At 42.4% G+C, this 25,294-nt stretch overlaps 1 protein-coding gene and 1 non-coding gene across 5 annotated transcripts in view; both read left to right on the forward strand.

Annotated features, from left to right (window-relative positions):
* The window catches only part of LOC143273115 (transmembrane protein 184C-like), a 92,308-nt gene that overhangs the window by 30,691 nt on the left and 36,323 nt on the right, over positions 1–25,294 (forward strand). Inside the window, exons 1-4 of one of the 4 annotated variants that reach the window (XM_076571481.1) lie at positions 11,820–12,091; positions 22,213–22,343; positions 22,435–22,471; positions 24,531–24,736. In XM_076571481.1, the coding sequence (XP_076427596.1) occupies positions 11,963–12,091; positions 22,213–22,343; positions 22,435–22,471; positions 24,531–24,736 (503 nt within the window). In that variant the 5' untranslated portion in view covers positions 11,820–11,962. Of the gene's footprint in view, positions 1–11,819; positions 12,092–22,212; positions 22,344–22,434; positions 22,472–24,530; positions 24,737–25,294 lie in introns of those variants that run through there. The other 3 variants (XM_076571480.1, XM_076571478.1, XM_076571479.1) reach the window with 3 other exon arrangements.
* On the forward strand, positions 3,880–3,984 carry LOC143273654 (U6 spliceosomal RNA). The gene has a single exon (XR_013051836.1). It is a non-coding gene; the product is annotated as a U6 spliceosomal RNA (small nuclear RNA).

The raw sequence follows: 25,294 nt of genomic DNA on the forward strand, positions 1-25,294 counted from the left end.
ACTTGGAGGGGACCCAATCTGGTGTTGGTGTGGCCCGGGGTTCTGTTTATGTCCTTCCTCAGGACAATGAGGTTCCTCTTTGGATTCCTGTGCACTGAGTGTGCCCTATGACTGCTGCTGAAGCCCAACATGGCAGAGACCTATTGGGCCTTCATGAAAAACTCTCCCCTTCTGATGCCAATGGGGATTGAGAGCCCAATATGGCCAGCTTTGGCAAGCATTAATGTAAGTCTAGGAACCGTAGCCATGTGGTTGGATTCTCCAGAAGGTAATGTATGGTAACTGCCTTTTCAAGTATGTTTGAGAATGTGTCACCCAGATACCTTGGAGATTAAGGATAACCCTGAAGGTCACTGACCTCCATTTGTTAACTGTAGCATGCCAGCTAAGCCTTTTCATTTTCAAAATCCTCTTCAAGCTGGTGTAGTACCTACTTTTCAGGAGTGGCTCTGGGCAACATTTATTGGCCTCCTGAAATTCATTTAGCCCCCTTTGAAGATACCTTAAAATTTATAAGCCTAAATGTAGCCATTATAAGACCATTAGTTAAGCAACTTGAGGAAAAGAGGGTTTATTATGTCTTAGAGTTTGAGGGTACAGTCCTTCCTGACAAGGAAGACAGTGCAACAGGAGTGTGAGGTAACTCATTCCATTGAGTTCACTGTCAGGAATAAGTGAGAAATGAAGGCTTGTGCTTAGTTCCTTTTCTAAAGAAATTCTTTTTTTTATTTTATTTTACAATACTATTCAGTTCTACATAACAGCCACAGATTTCCTTGTTCTCTCCCTTCCTGCCCCCTCCCCTTCCCCCCAGCCCACCCTCCTTTCCCACCACCTCCAGATCAAGGCCACCCCCCGAGGACTGAGATCGACCTGATAGACTCAGTCCAGGCAGGTCCAGTCCCCTCCTCCCAGATTGAGCCAAGTGTCCCTGTATAAGTCCCAGGTTTCAAACAGCTATCTCATGCAGTGAGCCCAGGACCTGGTACCACTGCCTAGATGCCTCCCAAACAGATCAAGCCAATCACCTGTCTCACCTATTCAGAAGGCCTGATCCAGTTGAGGGCCCCTCAGCCTTTGGTTCATAGTTCATGTGTTTCCATTCGTTTGGCTATTTGTCCCTGTGCTTTATCCAACCTTGGTTTCAACACAGAAGAGTAACAAGTATAGGTGTGAGATCCAAGATTTGTCTTCACACCAATCTGATTCTAAAGCCTGATTTTTCTCAACATAAAACTCTGGTAGGTCTCACCCATATTTTTTTCAAGAATAAAATAAAAAGAAAGCTTTTCCCTTAAGTGAATAAAAAAACTATTTTTATATTTCATAAATGTATGACAGGTGATATGACTTGAGCAGAGATCCACCTGGTATATTTATTGATGTGTTCAGTATTTTGATGTCTAGTTTCTTGAGTTGTTTACATACTGTGGAGATCAATCCTCTGTCAGATGTGGGGTTGGTGAAGATCTTTTCCCATTCTGTTGGCTGTCTTTTTGTCTTATTGACTGTGTCTTTTGCCCTGCAAAAGCTTCTCAATTTTGAGAGGTCCCATCTTTTAATTGTTGTGCTCAGGGTCTGTTCAGAATTGAGACTTCATCTTGGTGGATTTTTCCTGTGGTAAATATGTAATGTCCTTCCTGATTTATTTTGTTTGATTTTAGTTTGAAGTCTGTTTTATTAGATATTAGGATAGCTACACCAGCTTGTTTCTTAGGTCCATTTACTTGAAAAGTCTTTGCCCAGCCCTTTACTCTGAGGTAGTGTCTGTCTTTGAAGTTAAAGTGTGTTTCTTGTATGCAGCAGATGGATGGATCCTGTTTGTTATCCATTCTGGTGGTCTGTGTCTTTTTATAGGTGAGTTGAGACAATTAATATTGATAGATATTAATGACCAGTGATTGTTAATTCCTGTTACTTTTGTGGTTGTGTTGTCCTTCTTTGGTGTATGTTGGTGTGGGATTATCTATTGCCTGAGTTTTCATGGGTGTGTTTGGTTTCTTTAGGTTGGATTTTTCTTTCTAGTGTTTTCTGTAGGGCTGGATTTGTGGACTAAATCTGGTTTTATCATGGAATATTTTGTTTACTCCGTCTATGGTGATTAAGAGTTTTGCTGGGTATAATAGTCTGGGTTGGCATCTGTGGTCTCTTAGTGTCTGCATAAGATTTGTCCAGGACCTTCTAGCTTTCATAGTCTCTATTGAGAAGTCTGGTGTTATTCTGATGGGTTTGCCTTTATATGTTACTTGGTCTTTTTCCTTTGCGGCTCTTAATATTTTTTCTTTGTTCTGTATGTTTAGTGTTTCGATTATTATGTGGCGAGGGGACTTTTTTTTGGATCCAGCCTATTTGGTGTTCTGTAAGCTTCTTGTATCTTCATAGGTATTGCTTTCTTTAGGTTAGGAAAGTTTTCTTCTATGATTTTGTTGAATATATTTTCTGTGCCTTTGAGTTGGTATTCTTCTCCTTCTTCTATCCCTATTATTCTTAGGTTTGGTCTTTTCATGATGTCCCAAATTTCTTGGATGTTTTGTGTTATGACTTTTTTGTCTTTAGTGTTTTCTTTGACTGACGAATCTATTTTCTCTATTGTGTCGTCAGTGTCAGAGATTCTCTGTTCCATCTCTTGCATTCGGTTGGTTATGCTTGTTTCTGTAGTTTCTGTTCGTTTAGTCAAGTTTTCTATTTCCAGCATTCCCTCAGTTTGTGTTTTCTTTATTGTCTCAATTTCATTTTTCAGATCTTGGATTGTTTCCTTCATCTGTTTAATTACTTTTTCTTGGCTCTCTTTGATTTCTTCCAATTTTTTGTTTGTTTTTTCTTCCATTTCTTTAAGGGGGTTTTTTATTTCCTCTTTAAGGGAGTTTTTCATTTTCTCTTTAAGGGAGTTTTTCATTTCCTCTTTAAGGGAATTTTTTATTTCCTTTTTAAGGGAATTTTGTATTTCTTCTTTAAGGGCCTCTATTATCTTCTTAAAGTCATTTTTAGGGTTGATTTCTTCTGTTTCTTCTGTCTTGGTATGTTCAGATCTTGCAGGTATAGAATCACTAGGTTCTGATGTTGTCATATAGGTCTTTATGTTGTTGCCTGTATTTTTGCACTGGCTTCTACTCATCTCTTCAGGCAGTGTCTGTGTCTGAAGGCGCCTCTCTTGTTCTAATTGTTAGTCTTGGTTCACTAGGAGTTCTTGGTTAAATTGTTGCTGTTGCCTCTGTTTCTTTGGGAGCAGCTTAGTCAAATCAGTGTTAGTGGGTTCTGTGTGTGGGAGCAGTTGTTCCCAGTTGGTGTAGGGTGTGCTTATGGTTTCAGTGGTTGTTAGGTTCGTAGGGGTTAGTTTTTTATGTTTATTTTTTGTTTTTTGGGGGGAGGTTGATGGTGGAGCAGGGAAAGGTAGCTGTCTGGTTGCTGGGACTCTGATGGGTAGGGCCTAGGGGCTAGAGACCTGATCTGTAGATCTGTAGATGGGAGCTTACCTGTTCTCAGTAGGTGAAGTGTATACTTAAGATTCTAGTGATCTGGTTGGGTGGCTGGGCAGCTTCTTCTTTTGTGTTCTCAGGTCACATTTTGCTCATTCGTCAACTCCTCAGCTGATCTTGTTTCCTCAGACTTCAAACTGTAGGATTCTGAATCCTCTCCTGGATGGATTTCAGCTGAGCAGGGTAGTCTCACCAACACCTCCAAGTTGTTGGGTTTCATAGGATCGGCAGCTGGGCCCTGGGTTGGCCTCAGACAGAGTGTTCAGATCCGTTCTGGTCTCACCCCAGGGAGACGGCTTCTTCCCCAGGTGTTGGGATTAAAGGCGTCCCTGTTCTAAGCTCTTGATTAAGAGCTTGTTTTCACTAACTCTTCTTACTTGTGTTTTTAAGAACACGTTCTGATGTTCGCTTCAGCGGCACATATGCTACAACTGGGATGATACAGAGAAGATTAGCATGGCCCCTGCACAAGGATAACACACAAACTCATGAAGCTTTCCATATTAAAATAAAAAGAATGCTTCCTGGTCCTGCTGGGGTTGTCTAATTGCTGCTGTTTTATGACGGAGTGTTGGCGAGTGTGCCCAGTGTTACGGTTTAGTGACAGTAGCTGGTTTATGGTGGTTCAGGCTGCCTAGTCACTTACTGTCCCCAGGTGTGACGCTTCACTTCACTCAGGACCTCTGGAAGAGGTGCTCTTAACCTCTGAGTCATCTCTCTAGCCCTCTGGAATGAGTTTTAAAGGCCCTGGGACATGGTTATTCCTTTCATAATAACCCTCCCTCCACAAGCAGGAAATCAAACTGATATACCACTGGTAAGCTGCAGGTGCATTTATGTATATACACATGTGTGTCTGAAGTGTGTGCACATGTGTATGTGTGCAGGGCTCCTCAGCAGTAGCATCTGGCCATCACCTGTCTATACATGTGCTTAGTTCTTAGCCACTACAAGGCAGATCTCAAGCTATTCCTTCTCCTGTGAAAGTTGGATCCTCATTGGGCCAGTCATTGATCGTACTTCATAGCCAATGAGATGTTACCATTCTTTCTCTGTACCACATGAGTTGCTGTATTCTTCCATTTAGGGAGAAGAAAGAAAACTCTACTCATTCCGTTCCCTTTAACTGTGTCCCTCCTCTTATCCTGTATGCTATAAAAGCGTTGTCTTTAGACACTTCTCTTCTTGGCTGTGAGCCTAGCCTTTAATGGCTGAGCCATCTCTCCAGCCCCAGACACTTCCCAGTGAATGCACAGGGCACAGAGCCTGAATGATGATGCATCACATATACAGCTGAGTGCTGACAGAGGGGTAGAAGTTGAAGACTGTTTCTGAGTCACATCATTTTGAATGTCACTAGGTGTGTTGGACTGAACATTGAATCTCCAAAGATTTCTGCACATGTGACTATGTTATCTTTCAGGACAAAAAGGACGTTGCAGGTTGATTAGGAACCTCAAGATATGAAGCAGGGACATGGTTTCCAGGATAAAGGCACTTGCCACCAAGCTTCAGTCTGATCCTTGGATCCACATAGCAGAAGAAGAGAACCAGTCCCCTCAAGTTGTCCTCTGGCTTCCATCAATGCACTGTGGCACATGGAAATAATACACACAAATAAAACAAACAAACAAACAAACAAACAAATAAATAAATAAATAAAATGCCAGATATGGTGGCATATACTTTTAATCCCAGCACTCAAGAGGCAGAGGCAGGTAGATCTCCATGAGTTCAAGGGCAGCCTGGTCTCTGTGGTGAGTTTCAGTATATCCAGGACCCACATAATGAGACCCTGTCTCAAAAATAAAAACAAAAAAGTGTTAAGATGGAAGGAGAATAAGTATCTCCTGTTGCTGGCTTCAAAGTTGGAGAGGAGAGATCAATAGCAAGTGTTATGCCTGCGTCATGAGCCCCCCAGAGACCACCAGGAGCCTGAGTTCATAAACAAAAGCAAAGAGCCTTTATTGCGAGCTTGAGCTTGGGCTCTCTGTCTGTTCCAACACAGCGGTTGGATCAAGGAGATCCCTGAGCTCAGTTATGGCAGGGATTTTAAGGAGTAAAGGATGGGGGGGGTGGTAATTCCAGACTCAGATGGGGGTTGAACTCCTGATTGGGCAGGAGTGGGGCTCAGAAGTCTTGTCAATCAGGGATTGGTACTGGCATTGCTACAAGGAAATTAGCAACAATGTTAATAATAAAGGAAATGATATACAAGTGATGTGAGCTCTCCTTAATGTTCTGGAGCATCTAGTACTTGTTTGTCTCAATTCTGATTGGTCTCCTGCAGGGTACAGTTTGTGGCTTTTCCTGGTTATTGTAAGGGTGAGGCCGAGTCCCAGTATTGTTTGCTAGTCTGCAGCCTGTCATGGCTGCACTAATGTTAAGCTAGGCCTCTTTACAAGGAGTGTGTTCATCCTCTGAAAGCTTTGAACTGTCTCCAGCTGCTGTCCAGAAAGGAAGGGACAGGGTTCTAACAATGACCCCAGTGAAGAAGAAGAGGAATTCTACCCTAGAGCATCCAGAAAATAACACAGTGCTGATAACCTCTTGTTTTCAGCCCTCTGAGACCCATTGCCCCAGATTTCTGACTTCTTCAACAAGGAAATAAAATGAACAAACACTTAAGCCACTAAGTCTATGGTTTTTATTATGACGGCAAAAAAATTACAAGCAAGCAAGACACTGTGTCCCTCAAGTCTTTCTTCCTGGGGACAACTCTGAGAATGTGGGAGCATTGAAAGCTCCGCCTGATTCTTATCCTGACCTAGAGATGGTTCCAGGAAACAACCAAGTTGGAATGGAAAACACAAGCCAGTGTTCCTCTCTTTTCCTCTTTTTCCAGGAGAGGAACATGGAAAGTACACAGCAGAATGTATACTGTACAAGATATTCTTTCTTCATGACTGCAACAAAATCCTGATGCAGAAAGACTTACCATGAAGAAAGCTTTTGGCTCACAGTTTCTGAGGGTTCCATGGCTGCTGGACTCCATGAACTCGGGAAGAACATCAAGAAGCAGAGGGAGGAGACACAGACTGGGAAGAAGTGTAACCCTCAAGGCATGCCCCCAAGCACCCTACTTCCGCCAGCCAGGTTCCACTTCCGAAAGTTCCACAGCTTCCCACTGCAGCACTGCCAGTCGGGGAGCGCCTATTCACTCACATTTCCTACAGAAACAAGACAAGTAGACTCAGAGAGAAAGCCTGTCTCAAAAACAGAGGAGGAGGAGGGGAGGGGAAGGGGGAGGAGGGGGGAGGGGAAGGAAGAGAGAGGGGAGGGGGAGGAGGAGTCAAATTCAACCCTTATCTACAGAGGGAAGATGTTACATAAACAGGTACTGCTTGCACCAGCTAAGCCTGGTGGACTCCATTCACAGCATGGAACGTACAGAGCACTCACTTCCACACATGTGAACACACTTGTGTCACGTAAATGAGACCATTCAGGATGCATGCTTATGTGTTTACTTACACAAGGGCACTCAACAGCCCAACATATGTGAGAAAAGTAAAGGCAAAACCTCCACCTCCAAAGAGCATTCTCCTCATAGTTGAAGACAAAACTCATTCTTCACATTAGCACAAAAACCTCCCTCTAATCTTTTGTGGAAGCCAAAGTTACATTCTTGGTTTTGCTTTTTTTTTTTTTTTTTTTTTTTTTTTTTTTTTGTGCCTGTCCTGGATCTCACTCTGTAGACCAGGCTGCCCTTGAACTCACAGAGATCTGCCTGGCTCTGCCTCCTGAGTGCTGGGATTAAAGGCCTGTGCCACCGCTGTCCATTTTAAGTTTTAATTACTCTGCCTAAGAGACTCATGAAACAAAAATCGCCTCCCATCTGCAAGCCTCTTGCCCAAGGACAGATGGTTTCTGAAATGCTGGAGGCTATTGTTTATGGAGGTAACAAACCACGTTTTCATCCCCTAAACAAGTTTGGTTGACCCAACTGCACTGGATGTGCTTGATCATGTGGGCGAGAGGCATGCAGACAGGAAGTGCATCAGGATGCATGCTTGCCCTGGTTGGATGTAGGCAAGAGGTACACAGAAAGGAAGTAGTATGTCAAGCTATATGATTGCCCCTGATTGGACCTCATGGGAAATACTGTGGCCTTATGGGTTTGTCTTTTTAAGTCTCTGCAAAATATGACTCATGGCCATTTTCTGAAAATTCAGGAATGGACCTGGCCAGAGTCCATTGTCCTAGTCAGTGTCTAATTAAAGCTTGCTTCAAATTTGGCTCAAAATTGTGGTAGTGGTCTTATTCTCATCTGACAGAATTAACATCTCCCCTTGTAAAGGTGAAAAATTTCTTTGGGGATCATCATGAAATGCACAAATAACATTTCATTTTTATTTAAAATCATAAAAATTTTCAGTATATCTTTTTCATTTCTCATGTTGTTTTTTTTTTTTTTATAATATACAGAATCATCATCCTTGCCACAAAAACTTTTCCTCTCAACTTTTCTAGGTAACACAATTTCTGTTAAGTTACTAGGATTTTTCCCAAATCAGATGTGATGGCTCAAATCTGCAATTCCAGCCATCGGGAGGCTGAGGCAGGAGAATTACAAAGCTTGGGGCCAGCCTGAGATGCAGAATGAGACCCTATCTCAAGACACACACACACAGGGGGTCAGGGGTTTCATTTTCACTTCTTTTAGCCTGCACCTTGATGCTCGACAAGTGTCACTTAAATCGGTCTGAAAACAAAACGCTGGTGGAAATAAGTAAAGACTGAGCTGTAGGAAGTGCTCCGTCGGTAAAGCAGTTGTCCAGCACACATGAAGCACCGGGTGCAATCCCAGCACTGCATGAACTGCCCTTGGCGCTGCAGCCCCGTAACCCCAGGACTTGGGAGATAGAGAAGGATCAGAAGTTCAAGGATCTTGGATATGTAGCAAGTTTGAGGTCAGCCTGGGATACAAGAGAGCCAGAAAGAGGGAGAGAGGAGGGAAGGGGAAGGGGAGGGGGAGGACAGGAGCAGAAAGGAAGGGAAGGAAGGAAGAAGGCTGGAAAGCTCATCTAGAGAGTACTAATTTTTACATGAGGTGATTTGTTACTACAATAGGTTGTTTACACCTTCACAGTACTCCATCCTCAGCTAATCACCTTCATTACAGAAATCTACTGGGCAGGAGAAGGCACTTTGTCAGTTTTCTTGTGAGGAAACTAGAGAAGCCGATAGTCATGGATCCAGTATCTCTAGTAGCACACCTTGAAGATAAGGGCAAGGGAAATTCAAGTATTCATTTAAATATTTATCTCAGTGGTTTAACCAAGGAACAAACAAAACCCAGGGTAAAAGTTTGTGTGCCAGGGCAGTGAACCAGAGTAAAAACTGGAAAAGTAAAGCTTGTAAAGCATAGGGAGCCATCAAAAACTGTTCAGATAAGTACTGTGAATGTGGGGATAGTGTCTGGAATGAAGAAATCAAGACCAAGTTGAAGCATAAATCCAGGTCAGAAACACAGGCGACTGACCTAGGATTACAGCTCCCAGTGTGTGGGCCAACAGAACACAGGCTGCTGGAGCTCACAGAAGTGTCTGAGATATTTTAATTTATATCTTAAATATTTTTGAAAACAGATACAGCTGTCACAGAATACACAAATGTCTACAATTAAACTGTGTGGGCATGCATACCTAAGAAATAGAATAGTTAGATATCTTTGCTATCACTGCTGGGTGTAATTCCACACCTTGAATTCCAGCACTTGGAAGGGAGAGGCAGCCAGATCTCTGTTCAAGGCAAGCCTGGTCTACAGAGCAAACTTCAGGACAGCCAACACAGACTCTCTCTCTCTCTCTCTCTCTCTCTCTCTCTCTCTCTCTCTCTCTCTCTCTCTGTGTGTGTGTGTGTGTGTGTGTGTGTGTGTGTGTGTGTGTGTGTGTGTGTGTGTAATATTTCTTTCCTGAGGATATGGGGGATCAGAACTTCTACATTACAAACATGCTAGGCAAGGGCAAAGATGCAGCTACTCAGGTGAGAATTAGAAGATTTCATGGAAACCAGAGTAGAACAAAAGCAAGGGGCCAGGGCCTCCAGCCTCTCCATACCGAGTGACACAGCTGAGGCCTTTATTCTCAGCCCTGGCTTTACAGGCCCTTGTTCTCTCTCTGGATTCATCGCAGAGCCCTGTAAAGCCAGCAGATCTTGCTCTAAAATCAGTGACTATCAACTGTGGGGCATGGTGGCACACACTTTTAATCCTAGCCCTGAGGAAGCAGAAACAGGTGGGTGTCTGTGAGTTCTGGGCCAGTCTGGACTACACAGAGAGACTGTCAAGAATGAAAAGGAGAAATTTAAAAAAGGAAGGAAGGGAGAGAAGAAGGAAGAAAGAAAGGAAGGGAGGGAGGGAGGGAGGGAGGGAGAGAGAAGGAAGGAAGGAAGGAAGGAAGGAAGGAAGGAAGGAAGGAAGGAAGGAAGGAAGGAAGGACATCTTCAATATAAAGCAGAGCCTTTATGAGTGAGCAAATTCAAATGAAAAACTCACTATCTCTGATTTCTCTGTTGCTGTCTAGAAGTTTCACCAAAAATGAATTCCAGCTCAAAAACAAATGCAGTCACATCTGCATCTGACACCTTTGTCTCTTCATTGCCTTGATTTTCAATAATGGCTCTTAATGGTTCAAGAATTTTAGCTTTTTGAGAAACTCACAGTCTAAGGAAAACAGACAAACATTTAATGGCTGTAACAAAACATGAAGTATGGTGCTAGAGCATTTGAGACAGATTTCAGAAATTATGTTAAAAAGGTTTCCATGAGAAAGAATGGGGAAGATGACTGTAGGCAGCAATGGGTGTGTGGCTGAACATACAGAAACAGCCCTGTTAGACTGTCATTTCCAGAAGTAAACAGTAAAGACATTTGGTTATAGAACTTTAACAATACACAAGGTATTCACTAATGATTAGGCATTCCCCCTAACCAGCTATTTTAGTTTCAACCAAACAAAATTTGTAGTGCCCCTTTAAGGAAAGTTGCGAAATAGAGATCATGGAGGAATAGGGGAGAGATTGTGGAAGTCAGTCTCCAGGCTCTGGGTCACAGTGTGACAAGGATACGCTATTCCATCTGTGTCTCTGGGAGACTCGGGACCACAGCATTTTGCCCACATGGCCAAAAGGCAGAATTTCCCTGGTTGCAGATGATGACAAACCAAATATTTAAACATCAAGCAGACTCCAAGGTCAGAGCAAACAGCTAATGTTTGGGCAAATCAATCACTTGAAACTTCTCATCTGTGAAACAGAAAACTGCCTGTCTCTCGGTCCTTTTGTGCAGATCAGCTTATAGTGTTGCTACATGACCACACATGTTCAGCAGCCAAGCAAGAGGCTTAGTCACCCCTTATGTCCTACATAATCCCTGCGCTGCATGGCGGTGTAATTTACACAGTGTGATCACGCAGTCCATGTGCATGCATGGCACAGCTCCTAAGCCCATATGTGCACGTGCGGGGGCATCCATAAAAAGCAGGTCACAGACTCCTCCCCCCTTCTCCTTCTTCCTCTCTCTCCATACACAACCTCCCATAGGCCTAAAGCACATCCCCCTCTGTTCCTTCTCCTAATAAACTCCTACGGTGGGTTTTGTCATACCTCCTGGCTTTTCTCTCGTAGTAAACAGTGCTGCTTAATGAATAACACAGCACCACATAAAACTAACCCTTGTAGGTAAAGAACGTAGGACGGTGTTTGATTTCAGAAAATGATAGAGGCCATATATATTCACGTGTCTAATTGAGACACAGATGTTTGCTTGCTCCCTTGATTTAGAGAGACCTTATGATCCCATTTGCCATTTGTTTGCTCTGCAAACCTATACAGCTAAAAGCTTTGAGTGCACAGAATATGGTGTCAGAATGCCAACCTTTTCAATTCTAAATGAGTAGGACTTTTTAACACAAGTTCCAAATGTGAACATTTCATATTGGCAATTACTTCCAAATAAGCAATGTTTTAGAATGATTCTTCTACTCGGTTCAGAATTATGCAGTGAAACCCCTCCTGAGGGCTCTAAACTTTAACAAATGACTGAAATCTAAGCAAAGGTTTCCTATTCTGTGTTTTTCCAGCCAGTTTCTAATTCCATCCTTAAAGACAACCAGGGAGCCTTTTCAGAAAAAAAGCCTGTCTCAAGTTCTGCTCTGTCCCTCACTAAGGCTTTCCTTTAGATGGAACAAAGTCTCAAGAATGCAGCACGTGTTTCTGAACCGTCCCCAGTCCCTACAACTTCCGGAATCCTCCTCATGATCCACTAAGACCAGCCAAATTAGGGAAGCCAACAATCCTCCACTACCCTCCTCTGCATCCCTCCCACCACGCCCTTCAGTAACCTTGGTTACAGTCACGCCCTCCTCCGTAGCTGCCCAATCATAAAGGTCTGAGGTCTGACTTCACAGAAAACAGCTAAAGAAGAGAAAGTGTCAAAATCTTGATTTGGTTCATTTTCTTGGCTGTTCAGTGATTTTTCACTGATGAAAATGGCCTGTCCGAGCAACAGGAAAAACTGGAGGCGATGGATCCAACCCCTGGTCATACTCATTTATATAATTAGCATCCTGATCTTGGTTACCTTGTGTATTTTGAAATATCACAATGTGAAGGTAAGAGGGTCCAGCACCTTTACCCTTTCTTAGTCTGTTTGGCAGGATCCCTTTGTCAGCCTTTAATGCTTGGGGGGTCAGAAAAACATTTCATCTCTGAACATTAAACAGACCCGTCTGATTTCACTTTGCCGCTACAAGTGCAGGTGGAACCTGGTGGAGAAAAACAGTTAACGTTGCTGCTTAGAATGCTTCGCCGGTACCCATCAGTTCCCAGAAAACTATTCTTGCCGGGCGTTGGTGGCGCACGCCTTTAATCCCAGCACTCGGGAAGCAGAGCCAGGCGGATCTCTGTGAGTTCGAGGCCAGCCTGGGCTACCAAGTGAGCTCCAGGAAAGGCGCAAAGCTACACAGAGAAAAAAAAAAACTATTCTTGAAATCACATCTGCTGTGCAGATACTGGGCTTGACCAGATCAGATAAACTACCTTGAGAGCTACGTTCTGGATTTTATAAGCTTTTAGCCTGCTTCCTGGAACGAAAAGATTCCCGTTAGTTGGACTTTGCTAATTGTTTTTATGTTGGAAGTTCCATCTTTTGTTTCTTTCTTTAATGAGATAAAGTCTCATGTAGACCAGGCTGTTTTGGAACTTGCTTTGTAGCCTAGGATGGTTCTCCAACCTCCACATTCTCAGGGCTTCTGTTTATTCAACACTGAGGGTGGAACCCAGGGCTTTGAGCACTTGAGGCAAGCAAGCATTCTACCAACTGAGCTACATTCGCCCCTTGAAGTTACTCCTCAGCCCCTTGAAGTTACTCCTCAGTCAAAACAAAAGTTTTACAAAAGTTCCTCGTGTATTTGTTTCTTTTTTTTTTTTAATGTATTTGGTGTTGGTGTATTCATGGGATGGCCCACTTGTGGAGGTCAGAGCACGGGCCAGTTAGGGGAGTTGTTCTTTCCTTCCATCATGAGTGCTGAGTGAGGACTGAGCTCAAGAGATCAGTGCAGTGTTGGAGGCAAGCCCCTTACCTGAGTCATCTCTCCAGCTGCCTTTTGTTACTTGTTGATGTCACAACATGACGTCGTGTGACATTACTAAAGTATTACAAGCTGGATACCTAACATATCCGTAATATATGTATAAAATGAACTTAGAATTATTAATAATAATAACCGGAAAGTACTTTATTATTTTAGAAGAGTTATGACATACCATGTACATGACCCCCCCTTTTGAGTGTGGAAAATATTTTAGTTAAACAATATGTCCAAACGTGTCTGGAGGGTCATTTTGTTCACTAAACTTTTGTTGGCTTTTCTTATTATAGTCCACATAGTTATTTAAGACTCTTATAATATAACATTAAGTATTTCTCATTTGTTAAGTTTTTTGCCATTTAAAATATATCCACCCAAATTTAGGTATAGCAATCGTAATATAAATATAATTTCCTCACTTAGTATATTCCTTGGAGTACTTAATTCACTTAGTATTCTCTTAGTTGTGAGCTTCAAGCGTAGTTTTGTGATACCTCAGTAAAATTCCCCACTCTATCCCCTACAGACAAAGAGAGGTTTAAACCAGGATTCCTAAGTGTAGATAAGAACTTAGACCCCCTTTCCCCAGGTGGCTGTATCTGCTACAGGGACTTTGGAAAACAGTCAGGATATTCGACCAAAAGACTAAAAAGGGAGGCGGGTTAAAATAAATTATATGGTCTGTGTCTTTAAGAACTAGCCTCACAAAGAAAGGGGAGAGCTCCTTCCCACCTCCCTGCTGTGAGTGAGAGGTTTGGAAGAGCCTCCCTGGAGACTTGTAAACTTAGAAAACACCTTACTTTTGCATTCTGTACCTAAAGTCTTCAGTGGGGGCTTTGGGGACTGTGATTTAGGCCAGGCCAGTTTCAAGTCCCCAGAAATGATGGCGCCAGCCCCAGGAACAAAAGAACAGAGTCAGGATGTCTGATGGTAACCAATTAACCACGAGATGCCCCTCTCCAGAGATAACAAGACCTGACCCCGGAGAGAAGTTGTAAAACTCCTGACAAGGCAAACAGACAAGCTAAAATAAGATAAAGTCCAGGCCCGGGAAAAACTTGACCAATCAAGGATGGACCCGTACTAACCCCCTCCCCTCTAAGAAATTTTATGGGTTTTGCCTATAAAAACTAACTTCCCCAAGAAAGAGGCACTCCTCCCTGCCTCACTGTATTGGGTGTAGGAATGAGTCCCTGTCTAGACTTGTATCTGCAGAATAAACCTTGCTGTTGCATTCTGGACATCCAAAGGTCTACGGTGGACTCTTTGGGGGGTCACAATCTGGGCATAACATTTGGTGCGTTGGCCGGGAAACCCCAGAGACCCCACCGGGACCCTCAAGGGTCCAGAGGTTTATTGACATCTACCGGTAAGAGCGCTCTCTGTCTTGTCTCTGTCTCTGTCTTGTCTCGTTATGTTTTGCGCCGGTCGACTGATTTGTACTTTGAAGGATTTGTACTTTGCGGGCTCGATTTGTACTTTGCAGGCTCTCACTGGGACAGACGTGTCCGGACAGTGATCCTGGGAGGGAAAGAGATACGTCTCATTCCCTCATTTGGGCAAGGGACCCCCTAGTCCCGAGCCATTTGGGGCCACCTCAGAGGTGACCATTTGATTTTGGGAGTCTCCTCCAGGGAGTGCTTAGGAGAGGAGCATCTTTGGGTACCTTTCCCCATGGTGGGAAAAAGTGCCACTTTGTATTTTGTCCCGGGAAATTGTTAGAGCCATTTTGTGGGGTTTTTTGTATGTTTTATTATGGTCATTGTTACTTTACACTCTGTTTCTCTTCCAAGAAATAAGGTACATGTCTGATTGACAGGGATGTGAAAGCCCCCTGATGTCTGTTTGATCAAGGACAGAGATCCTCAAGTCTGGATTGTTTATGGTGTGATTGAGACTGGAGGATCACTCTCCACAGAGCACATCAGGCTGTCATTGTTCTTGGAGCTTTGTTGGTTGTCTCGTTGGGGCAAAGTTTTTCTTTCGTGTGCCCTTGGTCTTGTATGTAGTGTGTTAACTGTTCTCATTGTTGACTTGACTGTGACGGACGCTATGGGACAGTCCCCTTCTTCTCCACTAGACCTTTGCCTAACCCACCAGAAGGATGTGCGAGCCGCAATTGAGGGGTTGCTTGCTGTGAGTGAGGCCACCATCATCTCAGTGCTGATGTGCTGGTACTTGAATTGTCTGTGTAAAGATCATCTGTTTCTGCTACTCACCTCCCTCCCTCCCTAGCTCTCTTGCTATCAGGACTGCAGGCAGCTGGCTGCTCTCACGAGGGTGGGGGTGCGTGCTCTCGGTACAGGCGGGCTAAGATTCTCATGTCCTGCTCTGGACAAGACAATGGCTGCCTGCAACTGACAACTGTGTGAACACTGAACAGAGAATCTGACTTTAGTCAGAGGAGTTAACAAAAACTTTTTTTTCAGGAACACTGGCAGCCAAGGACATACTTTATGACCACTGTTCCCCCTCCCTTCCTTTACTGTGATAACTTCAAGGTTTCTTCTGCCAGCCAGGAATTTCTCTTGTTAACCCTTCTCTGTCCTGGTTTTGCTTAAAAAAAAAAAAAAAAAAAAAAAAAAAAAAGGTTACCAGTTCAAGATACTAGGAAAATTATGCTTTTGTTTCCACAGGAAAAACAAAAATTTACATGGGTTTTGGTCATTTGAGTTCAATGTGTTACAAATACTTGCCATCATTTAAAAAATTGGTTTCAAATTATTGTTGGTTAAGATAAAAGTTTAAATAAATGATTTTTGATTTAAAAAAAACAGTTTAAGATATAAAAATTTAAAGGCTTAAACATGTCATGAGGTTTAAATATATGATATTTTGGGTCTAAATAAATAGTTAAAAGATATAAAAATATAAAACTTTAAAGTTCAACTTTAAAGTTTAAATAAATTATAAGATTTAAATAAGGTTTATATAGGGTCTAAGATATAAAGATTTTATATAAAATGCAAGCTATTAAAATAAGTTATAAAGGTCTGGCTCCAAGAATAAAATGTCACTGCCTATGATTGATAAGCTACCATGGCTATGTTATAAGTTTAACTAACAGTTTCTTGTTTATGGTATAGTGCTGATGCAAATTCAGAGTTCTTCTTGTTATGGTATATGCATGTATTTCTGTTCTTGTTTAAAATATTGCAACTTTACAATATATTCTAGAGTACTGAGGGAAATCACAAGAAGGACTTTGGTAAGAGTTTCTGTTTTAAAGGAAAAAAAAATAAAATTTGTCTAGCGTAAATGTTTGAGGGATCAAAGGAATGGACTGAAGGTACATGGAAGGTTGTAGAAGGTCAGAGGGGATGTGATGTAAACTGTTTGTTATGGTTTCTTATACCTGCAAATACTGAATTTAAAAGTTAATTCTTATTTGTTTTCATCTTAAAAATGGCTAATGATTCTGCAAACTGCTTATGTATGTATGTATACAGGCATGTGACTTGAAAATGAAAGCAAGCTTTAACTGTATGTATGTATGTATATAACTTGGATCCAACTGTGTGTATGCGTGCAAGTTATTGTTTAAAAAAAAAACGAGCTTTAAACAGCAACCACGTGGCTCCCTTCATCTTGGCTGGTGACCTCATGGGCAGCCATGTGGCTGGCAGCCATCTTTTACTAAGGTTATAAAGATCTACTCGGGTTAATACCTAATACTTATGTCCTTACCAAGTGTTCAACAGCAAGTTTCTAGAGAATTTAAATAGATGGAAACATATGTTTAATAAATAAGGTATTTGATTAATATTAAAGTTGCACATCAATGCTTTTATATACAGGAATATACCTTGCTCTGGCACCCAAACTTTGCAACATAAAGGAATCATAGGAAACAGCTGAGATTTGCAAATGTATGGCAGGACTAGAGTTCCAAAAAGAGTCTAGTTGCAATGGTGAAAGACATTTGAGAGATCTCAGTCTTTTAAAAACAGTTTTTAAAAAAATGTTTCTTCTTACCCAAGGTATGTTCAGGCTTCAGAATGTTATATAATGATATTTTATTTTGGTTTCTTTACTGAACCTGTATTTGATGCTAGAAGAGCTTCAACTTAAAAGCATTGTTTTTAGGCTACTTTTGTAGACTATTAAAGAACATAAATAGTCAGTCATAAATAATTGAGTTTTTTTTTTAAAATTATAATCAGGATAAATAAATACTGATATAATATTACAGGGATATGTTTACTTATTTACTCAGTCCTTTGCATATGTTTTCAGGGTTGAGCTTGAAACAAGTAACTAGAATCAAAGTTTGTCTATTCAGATACACTTGGACAGCCCTCATACTTCAGAGATCTGCAGAATATGGCATTTAAATGTTGATCTAAAAGCTTATTATATCAGACAGGCTTCCAATCCTAGCAGTGACCCAAGGTCTCCAAAGAAGATTACATACAAGGCACCACAACGTCTCTGCCTGGATCATGGCTACACTGACCACAGGGCAAGATGCCCCAATGCCTGGCTTACCCGAGAGCTGCAGAAGGAGGTGGCGCATTTTTGGGAGCTGCTGATGACTCAAGGACTCTCAGCCTCTGCCCTAAGAGGTCTAAAGGTAAAAGAGAACAGTCCTGGAGATGCTCTGTCAGTGGTATCATCTCCTCCCACCCCAGCTTCACCCTAGTCTCCTCCTCCACACAATGGGGAGCTGGAGCCCTCCTTCTCCCCCAGTGCTGAGCCCCAGATTGGGCCTGAGGAGGCCATAGAGAGGCTACAGGAGTCGAAAAAGATTATTGCCAAGATAAATGAGACTTAAAAAAAAAAATCCTCCTAAGACAAAAGCCCTCAGAATGGAGAGAGAAACATTGCTGGCTAAGATGGGCATGGCTGTCCGAGAGGATGGTACTGTACTGTAAAAGACTCCCTACCTGGTAAATCTAAATGAGGACCCCTTGATATCTGAATGTCTTCCCTACCATATCAAAGATAATGTCACCAGGGTTGGCCAGGTAGATGTAGATATCAAGTTGACTGGACAGTTCATCTGGGAGCAACATTGTCTCTTCCGAAGCATCCCCCAGCCTGATAAAAAAATGATGGTCACATTAGAGCCTGGTAAAGGAACTGATGGGAAGCTTGTGATGGAACTGCTGGTGCTGAAGTCAGGAAACAGGATCGTAATGGGCTGGATGGTGAAAGAAGATTGATGCTGTTCTGACTGGTGCCTCCAACGCTCTAGAGACCTGGGTAGGGATTGGTCCCTGTAATTTATAGGATTGGAAGCTTCTTGGTCTGCACTCAGATATTATCCTTCTCAGATTTCTGATAGTACTGATGGCTAGGCTAGCTCCAACTTTGTCAGCATGGGAGCATCAATCAGATCCTTCTGCAAGGAGATAACTAGCTTGTTAGTTCACTTTTACGATAAAAAAAAAAAACTTCTAAGCTTTGATGATCTCAAAAAAAATGATTTAAGATAAAATATATTTCAGATTACTCTCTTGTTCTATGGTTCAGAGCTTAACATTTAGGAGCCCTGATGAGCTGGTAGAGCAATGACTACTTATTGTTCAGTTACAAGCTCAACATTTTAAATTTGTTTTAGATGTCATCTAAATATATATAAATATAAACCTAAAAGTGCTTCTCATGAGGCCAAAAATCTCTGTCCAATTTATACCTGGCTTTCTGGACAGAAGAAAAATGCACAAGCTTTTAACCCAAATCTGTAGTTCTTGTTGGGACTCAAAGGTATGAGTCCACTTCTGCTGTTTTACAGATACCCATTACCTGCTTTGTTTACAATATAGATTTCAGTACAAATTAGTAATACTAACGTATCTAAAACTTTTATGTCATTTTGTAAGTAGGCCTCAAAGGATCAAAAGAGTCATAAAACCTAGACCCACTTCACAGAGGTCGGAAGGACCCCAGATAAGTATTCCTAAAGATAGTATTTTCCTCTCTCATAGTTTTGGGACTAGTGCTTTTCCCATTACTAAAGATATGGACCTAGGGGTTCCAAATAAGTTCATAAATTTTAACTTCTGTTTCTAGTTTAAATTTGTCTCAACAGATCTCCATTTGGCTGGCAGTCACCTCCAAGCTTCAGTTGCTGACTGCATTGCTCCAGACGACTGTGAGCTCCAGACTTGCTAAAAGCTGACATGGACCAGCCCAGCTAACATGATTCTTCCCTGTCCCTATGGGGTCAGGCAGCTACATGCTTCTGACAAATGCCCCTTGCCCAGTCTTTGACCAGCATTTCAGCTTTCTGCCCCATGCCCGACAACTGCGCCCCAGTGCCAGCTTGAAGCAGTTCCAGAAGAAAACACTTCGTCCATTTTCCCTCTTCAATAAGGCTGAAATGCTGGGTCAAAAAAAAAGCTCCCTAACATAGAGGCAAGTCTAATAGGGCCCACTATGATCCTCATTATCTTACTCAGGCCCTATACCCTTAACAGACAAGTACAATTTATAAAACAGGCTTGGCAGCATATAACTCATGGTACAACGGAGTTATACACAAGTCAGGACCACCAAATATGAGTCATATGCAGACCCCGAAGTGAGGACATGGGAATCTCTTAAATTAGAGCAAGTTAGGGGCTCATGATTGAGCCCCTCTAGGAACAAAGAAAGGGGGGAAATGTGATACCTCAGTAAAATCCCCCACTCTATCCCCTACAGACAAAGAGAGGTTTAAACCAGGATTCCTAAGTGTAGATAAGAACTTAGACCCCTTTTCCCCAGGTGGCTGTATCTGCTACAGGGACTTTGGAAAACAGTCAGGATATTCGACCAAAAGACTAAAAAGGGAGGCGGGTTAAAATAAATTATATGGTCTGTGCCTTTAAGAACTAGCCTCACAAAGAAAGGGGAGAGCTCCTTCCCACCTCCCTGCTGTGAGTGAGAGGTTTGGAAGAGCCTCCCTGGAGACTTGTAAACTTAGAAAACACCTTACTTTTGCATTCTGTACCTAAGGTCTTCAGTGGGGGCTTTGGGGACTGTGATTTAGGCCAGGCCAGTTTCAAGTCCCCAGAAATGATGGCGCCAGCCCCAGGAACAAAAGAACAGAGTCAGGATGTCTGATGGTAACCAATTAACCACGAGATGCCCCTCTCCAGAGATAACAAGACCTGACCCCGGAGAGAAGTTGTAAAACTCCTGACAAGGCAAACAGACAAGCTAAAATAAGATAAAGTCCAGGCCCGGGAAAAACTTGACCAATCAAGGATGGACCCGTACTAACCCCCTCCCCTCTAAGAAATTTTATGGGTTTTGCCTATAAAAACTAACTTCCCCAAGAAAGAGGCACTCCTCCCTGCCTCACTGTATTGCGTGTAGGAATGAGCCCCTGTCTAGACTTGTATCTGCAGAATAAACCTTGCTGTTGCATTCTGGACATCCAAAGGTCTACGGTGGACTCTTTGGGGGGTCACAATCTGGGCATAACAGTTTGAAAGTGCCATGAACCTTTAAGACCAATTCTAATCTGCAGTGTAAACTGCTAACTCCCCAAGTTGAGTCCCTCAAGTTCTGACAGGGATGTTTAATGGAGGATGTGCGGGTGAGCCTGTCAAAAAATGCACTTGGATATGCAAGTCTGGACCTCAGAACAGTTTCAATTGCAGGTACACGTCTTGTTTAATCTACTCTCTGCCATAATAAAGGGCCGTGGAGACAGCTCAGCAGGTGGAGCAATAACCAGGAAACCCGACCACTTGAGTTCCCTCTCTGTGACCCACCTGACTGGCATCTATGGCAAGATGGGAGGTGGACACGGAATTGCCTGGAAGCTCGCCAGCCAGCTGCCTCCACTCTGCAGCACAGCAGCAGAAACAAGAGACGCCCTGGTTCCTAAGCTGGAAGGAGAGCTGACTCCCCAGAGCTGACCTCTGACCTCCACACATGCACACCTGCACACACACACACACACACACACACACACACACACACACACACACACACAGAAGCACATGTGTATACCATGAACTGAGTGCCTTCAACAGGAATTTGTGTTTTCAGTCTTGAAAACTATTTTGGAGTCAGATATCATGGGGACCAGAGGGTTGCTGTCTAGGGAAGGTACTCTCAGGTTGCAGATGGCCATGCCCTTGCTGAATCCTCAGGTGGTTGAACGATCTCATTTTGAGATCGCCAGCCCTATGAGACTATGACCTCATTTCACCTAAGTCACTTCCCATCAGCCTTATCTCCAAATATGGCCGTTTGCAATAGGGGTTAAGTTCCGACCTCTAAAGGGGAGCACACCTAGGTACTAATGGTCAGACTTTAGACAGTGTCCGCAGTTAAAGAATGCTTGAGATCAAGGACACACAGAAGGAGCAGCAAGGGACCTGGCACCAGCATTTCCCAGGAATTCACAAGGAACCAATGAAGTGAATGCCCGGGAGGAGGGTCTCGAGGGGACATTCTGAATAGTGTGCACTGTTGCCAACCTGCCTATCACTCTTCACAAGGAGAAAGGTCAGTGGGAGCTTAGTGATTACTGGAGCTGGGAGGACCAAACCCAGAACAGAATTGTTGAAGTACGAATGTGTGGTGAAAACTTAGAATCCGGAGAATATATGAGTTTTGAAGATTTTGACTCCGAAGGAGCCGAGAAATGATAGCACAATAGGTAGAGGGGACTGAGAAGATCAAAGAAAGGTTTTGTTTTTGTGTTCAAGGTTAGAGGCTTAACTGGGGCATTTCCTCAAAATTTTAGCTCATAAACAGCAAACGAGAATCGGATACAGAAAGCAAATAACACACTAGGAATGGGCAGAGATACTATGCAAATGTTCTTTTTGTTTGTCTTTGAGGAGAAGGATGAGGAGGAGGGTTCTTTTGTCAGGCTGTCCTGGAGCTCACAGAGACCCTTCTGCCTCTCAAGTTACTGGGACTAAAGGTGTGTGCTACCACACTCTGTAACTCCAGCCCCAAAAATCTAGCACCCTCTTCTGACCTCAGCAGGTACCCACACTCACACAAGCACATATTCACACACAGACACACACATACATAGAATTTTTTAAAAAGTAAATCTTTTTTTAATTGCTACTAATTATTTGGGAAATACCAAGCAGTATCAGTAATCTAATGAAAATTTAAGACAAAAATATTGATCTTTATAGTTTTAATATCAGAATCTAAACCAATGTGTTCTTTTGTTTTTCAAGGTTGGAATACATGCTAAAGCATGGCTTATTGCTGGTATCTTTATGCTGTTGACGGTACATGTGTCCTTCTGGGGGATTCTGCAACACATGATGCATTACACACAACCCGAACTTCAAAAACCTATTATGAGGTCAAATCTTAATGTATTTGCTATTACTACTATTGACTGACTTAAATCATAAAGATGATATTAAGTGTTTTTTATGTTTTACTTTCTGTAGGATTCTTTGGATGGTCCCAATATACAGTTTAGATAGTGTAAGTATATTTTATTGTATTTCGTTAAGAATTCTTTGGCTGGAGAGATGGCTCAGTGGTAAGGAGTACTTTTCTCTTCTAGAGGACCCAGGTTCAATTCCCAGCACCCACATGGCAGCTCACAACTATAACTCCAGTCCCAGGGAATCCAATTTCTGATCTCTGTAGGCACCAGGCATGAACATAGCACATATGCATACAAGTAGACAAAATACTTATGCACATAAAATAATAAAGTAAATAAATCTTTTTAAAAAATGTTTTAGGACACCTTTTTTTTCTGGTTTTTTGAAACAGGGTTTTTCCATGTAGCCCTGGCTGTCCTGGAACTCATACTGTAGACCAGGCTGGCTTCATACTCAGAGACCCACCTACCTCTGTCTCCCCAGTGAGTGCTGGGATTAAAGGCGTGTGCCACCACCACCTTGCTTCTTTTCTGACACAACTATGCTTACTAAAGAATGCTTAATAGCCAGGCAGTGGTGGTGCACGCCTTTAATACCAGCACTCGGGAGGCAGAGCCAGGTGGATCTCTGTGAGTTCGAGGCCAGCCTGGTCTACAGAGTGAGATCCAGGAAAGGCACCAAAACTACACCCTGTCTCCGGAAAGAAAAAAAAAAAAGCTTAATAAAGTAATAAACACATAATATTGACTTTTAAAAAGAGATTAATAGTGAAATTTTTCATAGTTTTTTGTGGGTTTTTTTGTTTTTGTTTTTGTTTTTTGGGTTTTTTTTTTGAGACAGGGTTTCTCTGTGTAGCCCTAGCTGTCCTGGAACTAACCCTGGAGACCAGGCTGGACTCAAACTCAGAGATCCACCTGCCTCTGCCACCTGAGTGCTGGGATCAAAGGTGTGTGCGCCATCACAACCCAGCTTTTTCTTTCTTTCTGTTTTTACTTATTATTTGTCTTTATATTTTTGAGATAGGGTCTCACTACGTAGATCTGGCTGTCCTGGAACTCACTATGTAGAGCAGGTTGGGCCCGAACTCACAGAGAGCCCCCTGCCTCTGTCTCCCGAGTGTTGGTATTAAAGACGTGCGCCACTGCAACTGGCCAAGTTCACATGTTGTTAGTGTTGGTGAGGAAGATAATATAGTGAAAAATGCAGATGTTTCAGACATTTTTTAAATATATATTATATATATTTATTTATTATATATTCAGTGTAATGTCTGCATGTATCCCTGCAGGCCAGAAGAGGGACCAGATCTCATTACAGATGGTTGTGAGCCACTATGTGGTTGCTGGGAATTGAACTCAGGACCTCTGGAAGAGCAGTCAGTGTTTTTAACCCCTGAGCCATCTCTCCGGCCCTGTTTCAGACATTTTAATGTGTAGCTGTTTTCTTTGCTCAGTTGCTTAAATTTAAGATTAGTGGCTCTTAATCTTTTAAATAATGAAATATTGTAATTACCCTCCTCAATAAGTAGCCACAAGAGAATACTTTCCCACCCCAGGCATCAAAATGTGCTGATGCTCTGTTCCCTTATATAGAATGGTTAGCATCAGCATATGGACTAGTGTGTCTCCCCTGTCCTTACGGTCAGCTCTAGATGGCTTATGACACCTGATAGAATATCAGTGTCATACACAGGTAAGGGGACCTCTGTGAGTTCAAGGCCAGCCTTGTCTGTATAATGAGTTCCAGAATGCAGACCTGGGGTCAGGGGCTGTTACAAATATTTCTGCTCCAGGGTTGGCTGAACCCATAGATGCAGATTCTCATAAGGATGCTGATAGTTCGCTATCATGCTTTTTAGTTATTGTCTTTTATTTGTACACCACCCCACCCCAAAAAAAGAAAATAAAAGGAAAAAACACTTTCCACAGTAGACACAACTAAAGAAAATGGCTTTAGCCAGGTGTGGTGTTGCATGCCTTTAATCCCATCACTCAGGTGGAACACTTAAGTTGGAGGCCAGCCTGCTGGACATAGTAAGTTCCAGGACATCCAGGTTACATAGACCCTATCTGGAAAGAAAAAAGGAAAAAATGCCTTCAGTAGCATTTTCTGAATCAGTAGCATTTCTCTTTAACATCTGTGCTTTTCCATAGTGGTTGGCCTTAAAATTCCCCCAAGTTGGAATCTATGCCGATACCTGCAGAGACTGCTATGAAGCTTACACCATTTATAACTTTATGATCTTCCTGACCAATTATTTAACAATTCGGATCCCAAATGTAATGTTATACCTGGAAGCAAAAGAGCAGGAACAGCATCTCATTCCACTCTTCTGCTGTCCGCCGTGGGCGATGGGAGAGTAAGTGTGTTTGGTTTTAACGGGCCTCTGTGTGGGTCTGAAATATCAGTCAGCTCTCTGCAAGGGGCGGGGACAGTAGGCAGAGCTCTTACCCTATGTAGCACATAATACAGTTTGAAAGATAATAAAATACATTATTACAATGTACATGTTGAAAGATAATAAAATACATTATTACAATGTACATGTTGAAAGATAATAAAATACATTATTACAATGTACATGTTGAGAGGGTTTTTTTTTTTTATTTTTTTACATTGCTTACCACAATAGAAAAGTTCATCAATGTATTAGGAAATATTTAATCAGCATTTTTTTTTCAGTTGGGAACTGGAGCCTAAATGATTGTGCACGTGATCATACAGCTAATTGTCTTGTACTCGTCTCCCTGTTGAGACAAAGTCACTGACAAAAGCAACTTAGGAACACAGTTGAGGGTGCAGTCCCTCATGGTGGGAAAGGCACGTGGCAGGTGCATGATGTCATACTCCATCTGCTGTCAGGAAGCAGAGAGAAAAGCCAGAACTCAGCTCACTGCCTCGTGTTCAGTCCAGGGCC

Source organism: Peromyscus maniculatus, chromosome 5 (genome assembly GCF_049852395.1).
Source record: "Peromyscus maniculatus bairdii isolate BWxNUB_F1_BW_parent chromosome 5, HU_Pman_BW_mat_3.1, whole genome shotgun sequence".
NCBI classification, from domain to species: domain Eukaryota; kingdom Metazoa; phylum Chordata; class Mammalia; order Rodentia; family Cricetidae; genus Peromyscus; species Peromyscus maniculatus.